The 16,978-nt window shown below is 41.2% G+C and overlaps 1 protein-coding gene across 3 annotated transcripts in view; it reads left to right on the top strand.

Annotated features, from left to right (window-relative positions):
• The window catches only part of LOC124777329 (BRCA2-interacting transcriptional repressor EMSY), a 298,543-nt gene that overhangs the window by 270,845 nt on the left and 10,720 nt on the right, over positions 1–16,978 (top strand). For 2 of the 3 annotated variants that reach the window (XM_047252690.1, XM_047252688.1), the window contains exon 16: positions 2,183–2,286. The exons of the other annotated variant lie outside the window; for it this stretch is intronic. In XM_047252690.1, coding sequence (XP_047108646.1) covers positions 2,183–2,286 — 104 coding nt within the window. The remainder of the gene's footprint in view (positions 1–2,182; positions 2,287–16,978) is intronic. 3 annotated transcript variants of the gene reach the window in all.

Below are 16,978 nucleotides of genomic sequence, written 5' to 3'. Positions count from 1 at the left end.
TCGCTGCATTCATTGTAAGCTTGCTCCTTACCCTGTTCATTAATTGAATTGTTATTCTATTTGGACACTGTTGGGATATCTTTATGCATACAACTCAACTGTCGTCTTCACATTCCTTCTGCAGTCACCATAAATGCTGGCTTGTGAGGTACTTAACATGTGTGAAATGCAAGAAAAAAAATGAGAGCTATAATTTCCTCTTTGGCCCTTTTATATTGGTACCACTGTTTCCTCCTTATCTGACACAATTTATTTCCTTATTTGGATGTGAAATCATCAACTTCTGCGTTAGGCAGCAATGGTGTCAACAAATGCGCAGAACAGATGAATCATAAGTTCCAAAAGTGTTGTAAGTGCTCCAAAACTATTAATTAGATACTGAAGTGTGAATGCTGCTAGATTTGTCTCTCTTAGAACTACAATACTATAGCTGCATTAGAAAAAGCAAAGTTGATGCTGATATCTCTGTAATTAATATAGCTATGAAAAGAGTCTGCATGTCATTTGGTGAGAACTGTTCATCTGGGTGAAAATAGAACTACTATATCTTAATTCATTCCAGAGTGAGGTAAAAAGCTTAGCTGAAACACACTATATGAGTGTGTCACAAAATGTAGTTCAGAATGGATAACAAATTCCACTGTCCACAATCAAACTAATCAAAGGAAGGATCTAACATGAAACATGCCTCACCAACTGACAATCCTAGAAAAACGCCTCAGTACTCAGTTATCAAGTTAATAACAAGCCTTCCCAAAATTTTTGTGGAGGATATACGTGACAGTATCTTTTCAAAGAAGCTCAAAGACTACGTAGTTGAGAAGGAATGTCACAGTTTTAAAGATTGCCTGTTAAATTAAATTTATATTAGTGTTTTTTGTAATCACTAGTGTTAGAAAATTTAATCCAAATTATTGCTGTTTAGGAAGTACACTGATAAGTCAAACATTATGACCACTGCCACTGTGGTATTAAATGCTCCCTCGTGGTGTTGTGGGCATGGAATGCCACAAGGAACATATGTAACTAGAGCAGAGACAAATAAGAAACGTTCTACTGATGATACAAGTGACAAATGTATGAATCCACTGACATAAGCGACTTTGACAAAGGGCAGATTATTATGGTTTGATGCCTTGGAACGAGCATCTCAAAAACAGCAAAGCTGCTCAGCTGTTTGCTTGCAACTGCCGTGAACTTCTGTGAAAAGTTTTAGAAAGACAGTGAAACTACGAGTAGGCAACAAGATGTTGAACATCCTTACCTCATCTCATAATGTGGGGATCGGAGGCTTGCCCACTGTGTGCATTGTGTGTTCCGTGGCAGATCTGATGAGAGAGTGCAATGCTGGTGGAGGAACAAGTGTTTCAAAGCACATCCTTCTGCAGGTATTTTTGAACATGAGTCTCCCCTATGTGTTCCTGTGTTGCCTCAACATCATCATCAATTTCAGTAGCAGTGGGCACAGGATCATGAAGATCCACGTCAATGGCTGTGTCTAGATACACAATCATCCAAGCGTGAACATTATTGCAGAGCATCTGCATCCCTTTATGCTTGATGTCTTCCCCGACAGTTATGTCATCATCAAACAGGATAACCATCCACATCACAAGGCCCGAATCTATAACCATTTCCTGATCATCGCTGTCTTATTTTTACATTTTACAGCGAAAATAGAAAATGTTGAAAGACAGCCACTCATCTACAGGTGATCGCAGGGTTATGGGTAGACACTCATAACAGCCCAGAAATTGTTCTATCTTTCACTCTCATTCTGGTCTACAGGTGATCGCAGGGTTATGGGTAGACACTCATAACAGCCCAGAAATTGTTCTATCTTTCACTCTCATTCTGGTCTATATAATTCTCTCCCTCCCTCCCACCCACCCCCTTACACACACACGCACGCACGCACGCGCGCACACACACACACACACACACACACACACACACACACACACACACGTCATTTTGGTGTGTGTATGTGAATGAGAGAGAGAGAGACAGAGAGAGATGATGTACACCAAAAAGAGAGAAAAAGCATTGGCAGTTTTCTGAACTGTCACATCCTGCAATCGTCTGCAGTTGAGTGACTGGCTATCCTCATTTTTATTTGACTTTTTTAGTTAATTGTTGAATAGTTTTCTCTACACTGTACAGCATTTTCCTCCCATTTCAGGAGAGAGAGTGTCATTTGATGAAGAAAATGAAACAGAATGCTCCAGACAGCACTCAAAAATGAACAACAACAACAACATAACTGTTGAGTCTCTTTCAGCTCAGGTATTTCTTAGAAGCTCATTAAGTTTTTAGTTATGTATGATGTTTTTCAAATATACGTGTTGCAGTAATAGCTTAATAAAATTGGTTTTGAGAGGAGTAGGCTTTGGCTCCTATTTTGATAGTTTTGATGCATGTACTAGTTACAAATGTATGTGTAATTTTCTTTTTCTTGTAGTCTCAGCTGTGATATCTTGCACAAATAGCTAAATTGTGTCTGTAAATTAGTTCTTGATCAAAGATTAAGCCATTTTCTGTAAATTCATGAAAAATCTAACCAAGATTTAATTGCAGTGCATGTTGACAAAAACAATATTTTATGAGATAAATCCATAATAAACCATGTTGGTATCAACCACTCATATAATCTCTTCCCATATTCATTAGGTATGACAAAACCATAAAATATCTTTATCATAAACTGTTTGTACATTGCTTCAATGCAACTATACACATGGACTTACCTTGAACCTCAAGATTGATCTTAAGTCTCTAATTGAGCAAAGGTAAGAGATGGGCTTGATCACTTACACTTAAGCTAACCGCCCTTAAAATAAAAATGTGTATAAACCCAACAATATTGTTCAATAAATTAAAAAAATATAAAATCCCTTTCTACAAACCCCATACTAATTATTATTATCACCCAGTTACCAGATAGTTTCATTAAATAAATTAAATATACAAAATCCATTACAAAATACAATACATTATACTCCATAAAATATTTATTCATAATGAGTGATTGGAAAGGTACCATAATTGTACTGTTATATCATGTTACATATATCTCTTTATAACATTCATATCCATGGTTTTGACGTTTCACTCCTTATAACAGCATATCCTATTTTGTAATAGGTTTATTTCTTTAGGTCACTGGTGTCAAACAGTGTTGTTACATTTTGAACCCCTAGTCACATTTTAGCTTGTATTTTGGTCAGCTTACAAAACTCACACTTGTCTCCTTATTATTCATTTCCTAATCCAGTATATCCATTTGACCACTGAAACTCAGGTAAGTTCCTCTAATTTGCAACTTTGGAGTAAATCTCAAAATTTTAGTCTTTTACATATGTAGAAACTATATTTATACAACACCTCTTTCCTCAGAAAGACTTCTCCCACATAATACAACATTTCCCTCAGCAATGATGTACCTATATATTTCCCCTTTCCTCACTAAAGGTTAGGTCCTCCTTCATTGGTATGACTACTCTATTCATAGTATCCTTCATATTTAAGGATTTGGTATCCTGCTTATAAGTATATACCTCTCTTCACTTCTCTCTACTCATGTATTTTCCAGTAAACTTACTCCTACCTCATTGAAAAACCACATTTGTTTGCCATTCTTTTCTGTCTCTTAAGTAATCATATACACTCTACTGACAATGACCAAAACTTACTTGTATCTCCTTGTTAATAATATATGTTATCACAGAATTAATTATTTGAACTTAATATTGATTTATGAAATGAACACCAATTTTTGGTGCTATGGATTGTGCTTCTAAGCTGGATGTTAGCATGTCGTGTAACCTAATCTAAACTTAGTACATCCCGTCTCTTCCTCCCATGCACCACTTCTTCAACATCACTCTGAGTGAGGTGGCACAGTGATTAGCACACTGGACTCGTATTCAGTAGGATGGCAGTTCAAACCTGCATCCAGCATCCTCATTCAGGTTTTCCATGATTTCCCTAAACCACTTCAGGCAAATGCCCGGATGGTTCCTTTGAAGGGGCATGGTCAATTTCTTTCCCCATCCTTCCCTCATCTGATGGGACCTACAAAATGACATCACTAACTTCCGCATCTCACAATGCTGGTTTGTGGTTCAAACTTTTCGAGCTATACTTTTAACGTATTTTTACACACTATACAGGATGGTCAGAAACAGTCTGAATAGCTTGTAAAGGTGTTTCAGAGTAGGTTGTGCTGAGCAATAATTGTTAAGAAAAAGATTTGATAAGTTGTGCCATTTCTGAGCTACTAAGCATTGAAGTTAGATGATCAGGCCCTTCTGCATGAGAATTTAAGCGGCCTGCCAGATACAATTAGTGTCAGGTGTTCACAGTGTGCATGAAACTGCCCAGCCTTTGCACAGGTTCAATCCTTATTACTGTTCCAAGTCCAATTTCTGTATCCCTCTCTTATTCAGTTTTAGGAAACCAAATGAAGAACACATTTGACAAAACATCTCTTGTGGGCCACTTAAATTTGCATGCACAATGACCTGATTGGCTAACTTCAATGCTAATTAACTCAGAAACGATGCAACATATCAAACTTATTTCTTAACAGTTATTTCTTAGCACAATCTACCCTGCAACACCCTTACAAGCATTTCAGATTGTTTCTGATCACCCTATAGATATGTATTATAGAATACAGTATATAGGTAAAGTACTTCTTTGCATCTGTAGTAACATCACCTCTTGTATTATTCTAAAGTAAATTAGCCTTGATAACGGTGATCATGGAGAATTTATGCTAGTTACATTCACGTCAATCTTCTAAAAGCTTATATCATGTCTTAGTGCAAAGTGCTACTGGCATGTAACTAATATCATTGTGAGGATGTGAGAGATTCTTACAAAAAATATAAAATAAGGCAGCACTCACTTTATTATTTGCATTGAATGATAGTGAGTAGGGCCTGTGAGAGAAGAGCAGTCTCTCCGTTGTAACTGAAGCGCCTCATAGTGTCTCACTGCTTTAGCGTAATAGAAAGGAATAGTCAAAGTAAATATAAATTTAATAGAAAGAAACATTCCACATGGGAAAAATATATTTAAAAAAGAGGCTTTCCTCTGTACTTCCGCCTCGACTGACATCTCTGCCCAAACTCTTTGCCTTTACATATGTCTGCTCGTGTCTGTATATGTGCGGATGGATATGTGTGTGTGTGTGAGTGTATACCTGTCCTTTTTTCCCCCTAAGGTAAGTCTTTCCGCTCCCGGGATTGGTATGACTCCTTATCCTCTCCCTTAAAACCCACATCATTTTGTCTTTCCCTCTCCTTCCCTCTTTCCTGATGAAGCAACCGTGGGTTGCAAAAGCTTGATATTTTCTGTATGTGTTTGTGTGTTTTTTATTGTGTATATCTACCAGCGCTTTCCCGTTTGGTAAGTCACAGCATCTTTTTTAAATATATAAATATAAATTTAACTAGATGGGTTGCAAAAGATGAAGGATCTTGTACAGAAACCAAAATGTGAAGTAATATAATGATCAACTCAGGCCTTTTGGCAGTCCCTCTACAAAATTCACCGAGATTGTGACTTCTCTGAGGTGACATAGCACGTAACTTACAAGCACTTCATGCCAGTGGAATTGAAAAGTGCATCCCAAGATGCATTTCTTGTTATGCCACCCATGTACCTCAGTTTGTTTAATATAGGGACATGACCATCGACATTCCACCTCAGCTCTACCTTTCCATTTCTTTTTTATTTTCCACAGAAATTTAAAGTCACCATTTAATGAAGCATACTGTTTAAGTGTACAGCTAAACCTCAGCTTGTTCTTTTTGTAAATAATCTCCTTACTTAATGTTAATACATAGTTACTAGCACACATTTATGTGTAAACATTAGACAAATCAGGATAATAGACATCAAATGCCACTGGACTACAAGAATTCAAGTAACCATTTCTAAATTGATGATAAAATTCTATCAAATGTTGTACCATTACTTTAATTGTAACTGTGCATTAAAATTAAATGATCTTTCCTGGATAGATTGACTGCAGATGGGATCTGACAAAATAGATGTGTTGACTGATAATGTAATATTTGGGTGAACATTTTGCTCCAATAAATCACCACTACATTCTTCCAAAATTGTAATGTAGTGAGGTACATTTATGTCACTTAAATCTGTATTCTGTTTTGAATTATTCGGACTAACACTTCTGATGGAAGTTTATTTAGATTCAGTATTCAGTTTGCCAAAACATGTACGTAATGTGTTTACGACTAACCCAGACTATACAGATATGCAAAAATATAACTCACCTTTTACATTTAAGATTTTAGATTCTAATTCTGAAAAATTTCTGCTTGTGTCTTTGTCTCCCTGATGGGATTCCTCCACATACTCATCTAACCTATTATTTGGATTTATTCTCACTTAAATCAGCAGTAGTGATATCTAGTTTCTTTTTAAGTTCAATGATTGTCTGTTCCTCTATCTCCACAAGAGCCTTTTCAAATCTTAACACCTTGAGCCTCTGTTTCTGCTCTCAAATCAGTATTTAATTATCCTGTTTTAGCATTTAGCTCAGTTATAGTTTTCACCATTTCCTCCAGTTTTCAGAGCATTGCAGGCATGCAGTTAAATGATATTGAGTTTAACACTAACCTTTTCTTACCAATTACTGTTACTGTGAGAAAGGTAACTCTTGTAAAAAATAATCTTCTACATGCAAATACAGCTTTACCACCTCAAAACAAACACCACACAAAAAATAAACTACATTTAATTTGGCTTCAACACAGGTCACCAGAGTTGCTGGCATGGATCACAGCATCGCAAGGATGATTCTACTGTTCATATGTGCACAGCTGGCAATGCCACTTCATGATGCTGTGGCAATTTTGAAATTGATGAAACATTTGTAGTCTCTTGTAGTCTTGGCCACCAATCTTCCAAGTCATAGATGTTAATTCTTCTGTAATATAATTGTTGTCAATTAATTTAGTTATCATTCATTGATGAATTATTTTTTCTCAAACCACATTACCTCCTTACATGTAACAGCTTATTTATTTTGTCATAATGTTCTTCTGTTAACTTCACTGCTAATGACAACAGCATTAATTGTCAATAAATCTTCAGTTAAAATATCAACTTCTTCGTAAAATAAAGGAAAGGTAACCACTCACCAATAGTTGATAAATGCTTGGAGCATAGATACACACAACGAGAAACAGCACATTCACACTTGCTTTTGAGCACTAGCTCACACACACACACACACACACACACACACACACACACACACACACACACACACACACACACACACACACAGGGGGAGAGAGAGAGACCCAAAGTCTCGTGCCACAGCAAGACTAATTATTGATACTCGATTACTGAAAGCAGTTGCCTGAGCTGACGTAGGTGGTAAGGGAGTAGGGAATGACACAAGAAGGGGGTAGGAAAGAGACAAGTCTTTGGACAGATGATTCTGCAGCCACACAATAAGATGAAAAGAGTACAGATATTACAATGAAAAGAGATGTCAGGAGAGGGGAGAGTAACTGAAGAGGAAACAAGAGGATGGGAAGAAAAGGAGAGAATCACTGTTGGGTGATGGCCATTCGTGCAAGTAGAAGTATTGTAGTGAAGCAGCTGCTGAAGTCATTTATATTGTGGTGGGCAGCATGTTGAGCACTGGAGTGTCAAGTTTGTGGTTTGTCACAGTTTGACAGTGGCCATTCATGTGAGTACATAATTGGTTACATGTCATACCCACATAGAATGCTGCACAGTAATTGCAGCATAGCTGGTATATTATATGCCTGCTTTCAGACCTCAAAACTATTGCCCGTAACCTCTCATCCTACATTTAAAACACTGCTCTCTTCCTTCGTGCCTCTCCACGATTCCTGTCCTGTTACCGTGTTGGTCACTGTGGATGCGACATCTTTGTATACCAACATCCCGCATGCCCATGCCCTTTCCCAACATCATCCTGATACCAAACCCACCACTTATTTCCTAATGCTCCTAGGCAACGTAACATCCTAGCCCATAATTATTTCACTTTCAAGAGACAAATCTAGAAACAAATCCGTGGTACTTCCATGGGTACTCAACTTATTTAAGGGTAATCTGGAGGAATCCTTCGTATCCAGTCAACACCTAAAGCTCCTTGTCTGATTCAGATTCATTGATGACATTTCCATGATCTGGACTGATGACAAGGACAACCTTTGCTCTTTCCTATATAACCTCAGCATTTATTTCCTTATCTGCTTCACCTGGTCCTTCTCAACTCATCGATCCGCCTTCCTAGATATCAATTTGCACCTCTCAGATGCCTCTTAAATACATCCGTCCATATGAAGCTCATCAACCATCAGCAATACCTCCACTTTAACAGCTGTCGTTTAATGCAAATCAAGAAGTCTCTTCCTTGCAGCCTAATGACCGGTGGAGGCCACATCTACAGTGGAAAGCAGGAGTTGTCAAAATACACACCATCTGCTCCACTGACACCAGTAAATTGGTTCACCAGGCACCTGCCCAGCACTCCTCATCACCCAGTATCATCCTGGCCTTAAAAAGCTCAACCATATCCTCCACCAGGGCTTTGACTACCACTCGTTGTGCCTTGACACGAGGGATATCCTGTCAGAAATCCTACTCACATCCCCCCCCCCCCCCCCCCCCCCCAAAGTAGTGTTCCACTACCCACTCAACATACAGAATATCTTTGCCCTCCCTACTCCAATCTTATTCCCAATACTGCACCACACTGGTCGTTCCTTTGTGGTCAGCCCAGGTGCAAGACCTGTCCATACATCCACCCACCACCTCCTACCACAATCTAGTCATAAGCATTTCCTATCCAAAAAAAGGCAGGGCAGCATTTGAAAGGAGCCCTATTATATATCGTGTATGCTGCAATTACTGTGCAATATTTTACGTGGGCATGACAAGTAACCAACTGTCTACTTGCATGAACAGCCATTGCCAAACTGTGGCAAATCACAAACTTAACCATCCAGTTTCTGAAAATGCTGCAACCACAACACAGATAACTTCAACAGCTGCTGCCTGATGTGTGTCATTTGGATACTCCCTTCCAGCTCAAGTTTCTTTGAACTACACAGATGGGAAGTCTCTCTCCAAGTCACTCTTGTGATCCCCCTAGCCTAAACCTCCACTAACCTGTTGCCACTGCCTCAGCTTCACCGTTCCCTCTTCTGTCCACAACACTCCTTCTCTGTCCAGATCATGCACTGCCTTCTCCCACCACTCTTTCTCTCCCCCCCACCCCTCCCCCTTATGCAGGCATTTTCCTCTTCCCCTCTCTCTTTCTCTCTCCCCTCTCCACACTTATCAGCCTCTGCCCCTTCTCTCTACCCTTCATGTCTTCATGTCTCTCTTTTCATCTTCGTCTTTCTCTCCTGTTTTCCCCCTTCCCCTTTCTTCCTCTTCAGTCCCCCCCCCCCCCCTCCCACCGCCTACATTTCTTGTAGGACATCATCTTTCTGCCAGTGACTGCTGTAAGTTTTTAGTACACTGTTGCAATTTAGGCCTTAGGCCATTATCAAGTGCTGATATTATGGCTTTAAGCCATGTCAACATAATGTAAGCTGACACATTTGTATGTCGTTGTCAATACTGGTAAATACGCGCATGACATTGTTACACAGTGCGAGCACATGTATTCAGACATTGTAAAACAACATAATCTGTAAGTGCACATGTCCATTAAATCATCACTAGTCACAAATGCATTAGACCACATTTTGCACTGATGCATACCTGTATTTGTCGTGGCATACTATCCCCAAGTTCATCAAGGCACTGTTGGTGCAGATTGTCCCATTCCTCAACAGCAACTTGACGTAGATCCCTTAGAGTGGTTGGTGTGTCACGTCGTCCATAAACAGTCCTTTTCAATTTATCCCAGACATGTTCAATAGGGTCCATATCTGGAGAACATGCTGGCCACTCTAGTCGAGCAATGTCGTTATCCTGAAGGAGGTCATTCAAAAGATGTGTATGATGAGCGCATGAATCGTCATCCATGAAGACGAGTTCCTCGCCAATATGCTGCTGATATGGTTGCACAATTGATCAGAGGATGACATTCATGTGTCATACAGCTGTTACGGCACCTTCCATGACCACCAGCGGCGTACGTCGGCCTCACATAATGTCGCCCCAAAACAACAGGGAACCTCCATCTTGCTGCATTCGCTGGACAGTGTGTCTGAAGCATTCAGCCTGACCGGGTTGCCTCCAAACACTTCTCTGATGATTGTCTGGTTGAAGGCACATGCAACACTCATTGGTGCAGATAACATGATGCCAATCCTGAGTGGTCCATTCGGCATGTTGTTGGGCCCATCTGTACTGTGCTGCATGGTGTCATCTTTGCAAAGATGGACTTCACCATGGATGTTGAGAGTGAAGTTGCGCACAGTTTGAGTCATAACACATTGTTCTGTGGCTGCACAAAAAGCATTATTCAACATGGTGGCATTGCCGTCAGGGTTCCTCCAAGCCATAATTCGTAGGTAGTGGTCATCCACTGCAGTAGTAGCCCTTGGGCGGTATGAGCAAGGCATGTCCTCAACAGTTCCTGTCTCTCTTTATCTCCGAACAACAGTGCTTTGGTCCACTCCGAGATGGCTTGACACTTCCCTTGTTGAGAGCCCTTCCTCTCACAAAGTAACAATACAGACGCGATTGAACCACAGTATTGACCATCTAGGCATAGTTGAACTACAGCAACATGAACCGTGTACCTCCTTCCTGGTGGAATGCCTGGAACTGAACTCCATCTAATAGGTGCTGCTCATGCATGGTTGTTTACATCTTTGGGCGGGTTTAGTGACATGTCTGAACAGTCAGAGGGACTGTGCCTGTGATACAATATACACAGTCAACGTCTATCTTCAGGAGTTCTGGGAACCCGGATGATGCAAAACTTTTTTTGATGTGTGTATCTTTTGTACTCTTTCTGTCTTGTTGTGCAGCCATGGAGTCATTTGTCCAAAGAACTGCCTCATTCCCCCTATACCCTTCCTGCATTCTTCCTTACTCCCACCCCACTTCCATTAACTCAGGCAACTACTTTCAGTAATCGAGTGTCAATAAGTAATGCTGCTGTGGCCATTGTAGTATGTGTTTGAGTGTCTGTGTGGTTGTGTGTGTGAATGTGTGTACTATTGCTTCAATCTGATTAGGTGAGCATGGGGAAGAAAACTGGCCATGCCCTTTCAAAGGAGCCATCCTGGCATTTGTCCGAAACGATTTAGGGAAATCACGGAAAACCTAAATCAGGATGGCTGGAGGCAAGTTTGGACCCTCATCCTCCTGAATGTGAGTCCAGTGTGCTAACCACTGCTCCAACTCACTCACTAAAAGGTAGTGTGAATGCTGTTTTCTGTTACGTGTTTCTATGCTCCAAGCTTCAATCTGCTTTGGGTGAGCAGTTGCCTTTGCTTTATTTGGGTCCTGTTGCCAGGGCACCAACATCTGCAGATGCAGATTTTTTACTTCTTTACTGCAGCCTTGATTCTTGTGCTGAAATCTTTGGCAATTTCAACTTACTATGAAGAAATACAACATACTACTACTTTTAGGAAATGCTGGTATTGCTTGTCAGTGTACAACCACTTACTGTTTTTCATCAAGCAACAGGGAAACATCATTCACATTTAGAGCTCAAAATCATACATTCAGTTCTGACATTAAGTAAATCACCTTTTTGACAGATCTCTGGTCTTATTTTGTCTTGCCATAACATCGTACTGCATTTTCATGGTCCATTTCTTAACCTGTGGCATAACATTCTACTCAAAATCTGAACACCGATACACAGAGACTACACAAACCCCAAATGGGTAGCACATCTCGTGGAAAAACTGTGATTGCTCTCCTATCTTGAAAACATATGGTACCCCTCTGTACAAATGTACTTATAAAACAAAAGACAAAATCTCACAAACGGCTTTCTATTCTTAACTAATAAACTGTTCAATGGTTTCAACTATTGCGACAATCATTTGTCGGGTAGGTAGACATAGAGCTACATGTCAGTCTGCCAGAGTGATATGTTACACCAATGCCACATTCTGGAACGTCCTTGGTTCCAGTAATCATCTTTTCACCAACCAACAGGTGGTCTGCAGTGCCGAGGTGGACACTGGTACAATGCCTTGCCAGCATATAGCGGCAAGTGGATGCATGTGGCAAGGAGCCCTCTTGCATGGGCTCATGCTGTACACTCTTTTGCTCTTGAAAGAATTTGACCGTGCTGCTGTACCTGAACTATTTAATTTTTCACAGTCCAACTTGGACACATTCTGTTAGTCTTTGGGCCACACTATGTTAGGGAGTCCTTTTGCAAAGCTTTTTCCTCATTGGGGCCGAAACTACTAGTATATTCCTGTAGGTGTAAAATGGGTAGGGGCGTGATACGCTTGAGGTAGCATAAAACATGTGTCTATCATGGGCAAAATTATGAATGTGACTGACATGGAGGTTACCGACATGATTATGATTAGTCTGCACTGATGTTTGTTTGATGGTATTATACGAGGTCTGTTCAGAAAATTCCAGAACTTTGTCCACGAAATTTTTCTACACTTACCTTTTACATATTGTGCATGGTCTCCTTTGAAATACTCTGCTTCACAATTGATACACCACTCCCAAGACCATGTCCACTCTGGCTATTGGTATTTTTTTTTCTTTTATCTTATCTATCATTGCAAATCTTCATTCTTTCAATGGGATTTTCAGCTTTGGAGATAAAAATAAGTCCACAGGGGCCATATCTGAAAAGGATGAGGCAGCACAGTGATTTTGTTTTTGTGCAATAGTCATGCACCAGCAGGGATGAATTGTGGTGCCACATTTTTCTCGCATTTTCTCACAGGCATTGCATCATGTCCCGACAGCACCATTAAATAACAGTGTGGGCTTGTGGCACAAATTCATGATGAACTAGTCCTTCAGAGTCAAAGAAAACTATCAGCATGGCTGTGACATTTGATATGACCTGAGAAGCTCTTTTTGGTTTTGGAGAGCCCTTCCCAACCCATTGTGAAGATTGAACCTTGGTCTCAACATCATAACCATAGACCCACTTCTCATCACCAGTTATGATTCTCTTAAGGGACATCTTGCTCTCATTTGCACAATCCAGAAGCTCTTCACAGATTGTGAGCCAAGGTCTTCCCAGTCTTATCTCATGAGCTGTGGGATGAATTTTGCGGCAACACGATGCATTCAAAGATGTTGTGTCACGATTTCATGACATGACCCAGCTGAAATGTTACATTCTTCTGCAATCCCCTTGTCAGTCAGTCTTTGGTTGGCATGCACAGTTTCATTGACATTCCTGATGTGAGCGTCATTGGTACACCTCGAAGGGCAAAGGGCAGGCGCGTAATGGGGCCCCTTAGGGATATGGCAGCAAGAGAGGGGAAGAAAACCAATGTGCACTCTGTGTGTATACCGGGGGGAGTCATTCCAGATGTGGAAAGGGTCCTTCCGGATGCCATGAAGGGTACAGGGTGCACCCATCTTCAGGTGGTCGCTCATGTCGGCACCAATGATGTGTGTCGCTATGGATCCGAGGAAATCCTCTCTGGCTTCCGGCGGCTATCTGATTTGGTGAAGACTGCCAGTCTCGCTAGTGGGATGAAAGCAGAGCTCACCATCTGCAGCATCGTCGACAGGACTGACTGCGGACCTTTGGTACAGAGCCGAGTGGAGGGTCTGAATCAGGGGCTGAGACGGTTCTGCGACCGTGTGCGCTGCAGATTCCTCGACTTGCGCCATAGGGTGGTGGGGTTTCGGGTTCCGCTGGATAGGTCAGGAGTCCACTACACGCAACTAGTGGCTACACGGGTAGCAGGGGTTGTGTGGCGTGGGCTGGGCAGTTTTTTTAGGTTAGATGGCCTTGGGCAAGTACAGAAAGGGCAACAGCCTCAACGGGTGCAGGGCAAAGTCAGGACATGCGGGGACCAAGCAGCAATCAGTATTGTAATTGTAAACTGTCGAAGCTGCGTTGGTAAAGTACCGGAACTTCAAGCGCTGATAGAAAGCACCGAAGCCGAAATTGTTATAGGTACAGAAAGCTGGTTGAAGCCAGAGATAAATTCTGCCGAAATTTTTACAAAGGTACAGACGGTGTTTAGAAAAAATAGATTGCATACAACCGGTGGTGGAGTGTTCGGCGCTGTTAGTAGTAGTTTATCCTGTAGTGAAATAGAAGTGGATAGTTCCTGTGAATTATTATGGGTGGAGGTTACACTCAACAACCGAGCTAGGTTAATAATTGGCTCCTTTTACCGACCTCCCGACTCAGCAGCATTAGTGGCAGAACAACTGAGAGAAAATTTGGAATACATTTCACATAAATTTTCTCAGCATGTTACAGTCTTAGGTGGAGATTTCAATTTACCAGATATAGACTGGGACAGTCAGATGTTTAGGACGGGTGGTAGGGACAGAGCATCGAGTGACATTATACTGAGTGCACTATCCGAAAATTACCTCGAGCAATTAAACAGAGAACCGACTCGTGGAGATAACATCTTGGACCTACAGATAACAAACAGACCCGAACTTTTCGACTCTGTATGTACAGAACAGGGAATCGGTGATCATAAGGCCGTTGCAGCATCCCTGAATATGGAAGTTAGTAGGAATATAAAAAAAGGGAGGAAGGTTTAGCAAGAGTAATAGAAGGCAGATTTCAGACTACCTAACAGATCAAAACGAAAATTTCTGTTCCGACACTGACAATGTTGAGTGTTTATGGAAAAACTTCAAGGCAATCGTAAAATGCGTTTTAGACAGGTACGTGCCGAGTAAAACTGTGAGGGATGGGAAAAACCCACCGTGGTACAACAACAAAGTTAGGAAACTACTGCGAAAGCAAAGAGAGCTTCACTCCAAGTTTAAACGCAGCCAAAACCTCTCAGACAAACAGAAGCTAAATGATGTCAAAGTTAGCGTAAGGAGGGCTATGCATGAAGCGTTCAGTGAATTCGAAAGTAAAATTCTATGTACCGACTTGACAGAAAATCCTAGGAAGTTCTGGTCTTACGTTAAATCAGTAAGTGGCTCGAAACAGCATATCCAGACACTCCGGGATGATGATGGCATTGAAACAGAGGATGACACGTGTAAAGCTGAAATACTAAACACCTTTTTCCAAAGCTGTTTCACAGAGGAAGACCGCACTGCAGTTCCTTCTCTAAATCCTCGCACAAACGAAAAAATGGCTGACATCGAAATAAGTGTCCAAGGAATAGAAATGCAACTGGAATCACTCAACAGAGGAAAGTCCACTGGACCTGATGGGATACCAGTTCAATTCTACACAGAGTACGCGAAAGAACTTGCCCCCCTTCTAACAGCCGTTTACCGCAAGTCTCTAGAGGAACGGAAGGTTCCAAATGATTGGAAAAGAGCACAGGTAGTCCCAGTCTTCAAGAAGGGTCGTCGAGCAGATGCGCAAAACTATAGACCTATATCTCTGACGTCGATCTGTTGTAGAATTTTAGAACATGTTTTTTGCTCGAGTATCATGTCGTTTTTGGAAACCCAGAATCTACTATGTAGGAATCAACATGGATTCCGGAAACAGCGATCGTGTGAGACCCAACTCGCTTTATTTGTTCATGAGACCCAGAAAATATTAGATACAGGCTCCCAGGTAGATGCTATTTTTCTTGACTTCCGGAAGACATTCGATACAGTTTCGCACTGTCACCTGATAAACAAAGGAAGAGCCTACGGAATATCAGACCAGCTGTGTGGCTGGATTGAAGAGTTTTTAGCAAACAGAACACAGCATGTTGTTATCAATGGAGAGACGTCTACAGACGTTAAAGTAACCTCTGGCGTGCCACAGGGGAGTGTTATGGGACCATTGCTTTTCACAATATATATAAATGACCTAGTAGATAGTGTCGGAAGTCCCATGCGGCTTTTCGCGGATGATGCTGTAGTATACAGAGAAGTTGCAGCATTAGAAAATTGTAGCGAAATGCAGGAAGATCTGCAGCAGATAGGCACTTGGTGCAGGGAGTGGCAACTGACCCTTAACATAGACAAATGTAATGTATTGCGAATACATAGAAAGAAGGATCCTTTATTGTATGATTATATGATAGCGGAACAAACACTGGTAGCAGTTACTTCTGTAAAATATCTGGGAGTATGCGTGCGGAACGATTTGAAGTGGAACGATCATATAAAATTAATTGTTGTTAAGGCGGGTACCAGGTTGAGATTCATTGGGAGAGTCCTTAGAAAATGTAGTCCATCAACAAAGGAGGTGGCTTACAAAACACTCGTTCGACCTATACTTGAGTATTGCTCATCAGTGTGGGATCCGTACCAGATCGGGTTGATGGAGGAGATAGAGAAGATCCAAAGAAGAGCGGCACGTTTCGTCACAGGGTTATTTGGTAACCGTGATAGCATTACGGAGATGTTTAACAAACTCAAGTGGCAGACTCTGCAAGAGAGGCGCTCTGCATCACGGTGTAGCTTGCTCGCCAGGTTTCGAGAGGGTGCGTTTCTGGATGAGGTATCGAATGTATTGCTTCCGCCTACTTATACCTCCCGAGGAGATCATGAATGTAATATTAGAGAGATTAGAGCGCGCACGGAGGCTTTCAGACAGTCGTTCTTCCCGCGAACCATACGCGACTGGAACAGGAAAGGGAGGTAATGACAGTGGCACGTAAAGTGCCCTCCGCCACACACCGTTGGGTGGCTTGCGGAGTATAAATGTAGATGTAGATGTAGATCCTGAAGAAGGTTCATTTAACTTCCATCCTGAAATTTTTAAACAATGTGAACCAGACATAACACCGAGTATGGCTTAAGCACTCATCACTGTGCACTGCCAGCATTATTTGGTGTGTCTCTGTAAAGGTTTTCTTGAGTATCACAGAAAATTTAAAGCAGACAC

This window comes from Schistocerca piceifrons, chromosome 2 (genome assembly GCF_021461385.2).
Source record: "Schistocerca piceifrons isolate TAMUIC-IGC-003096 chromosome 2, iqSchPice1.1, whole genome shotgun sequence".
Taxonomy (NCBI): domain Eukaryota; kingdom Metazoa; phylum Arthropoda; class Insecta; order Orthoptera; family Acrididae; genus Schistocerca; species Schistocerca piceifrons.
The sequence above is the reverse complement of the archived record's forward strand: the minus strand, read 5'-3'. Positions and strand labels throughout refer to the sequence as shown.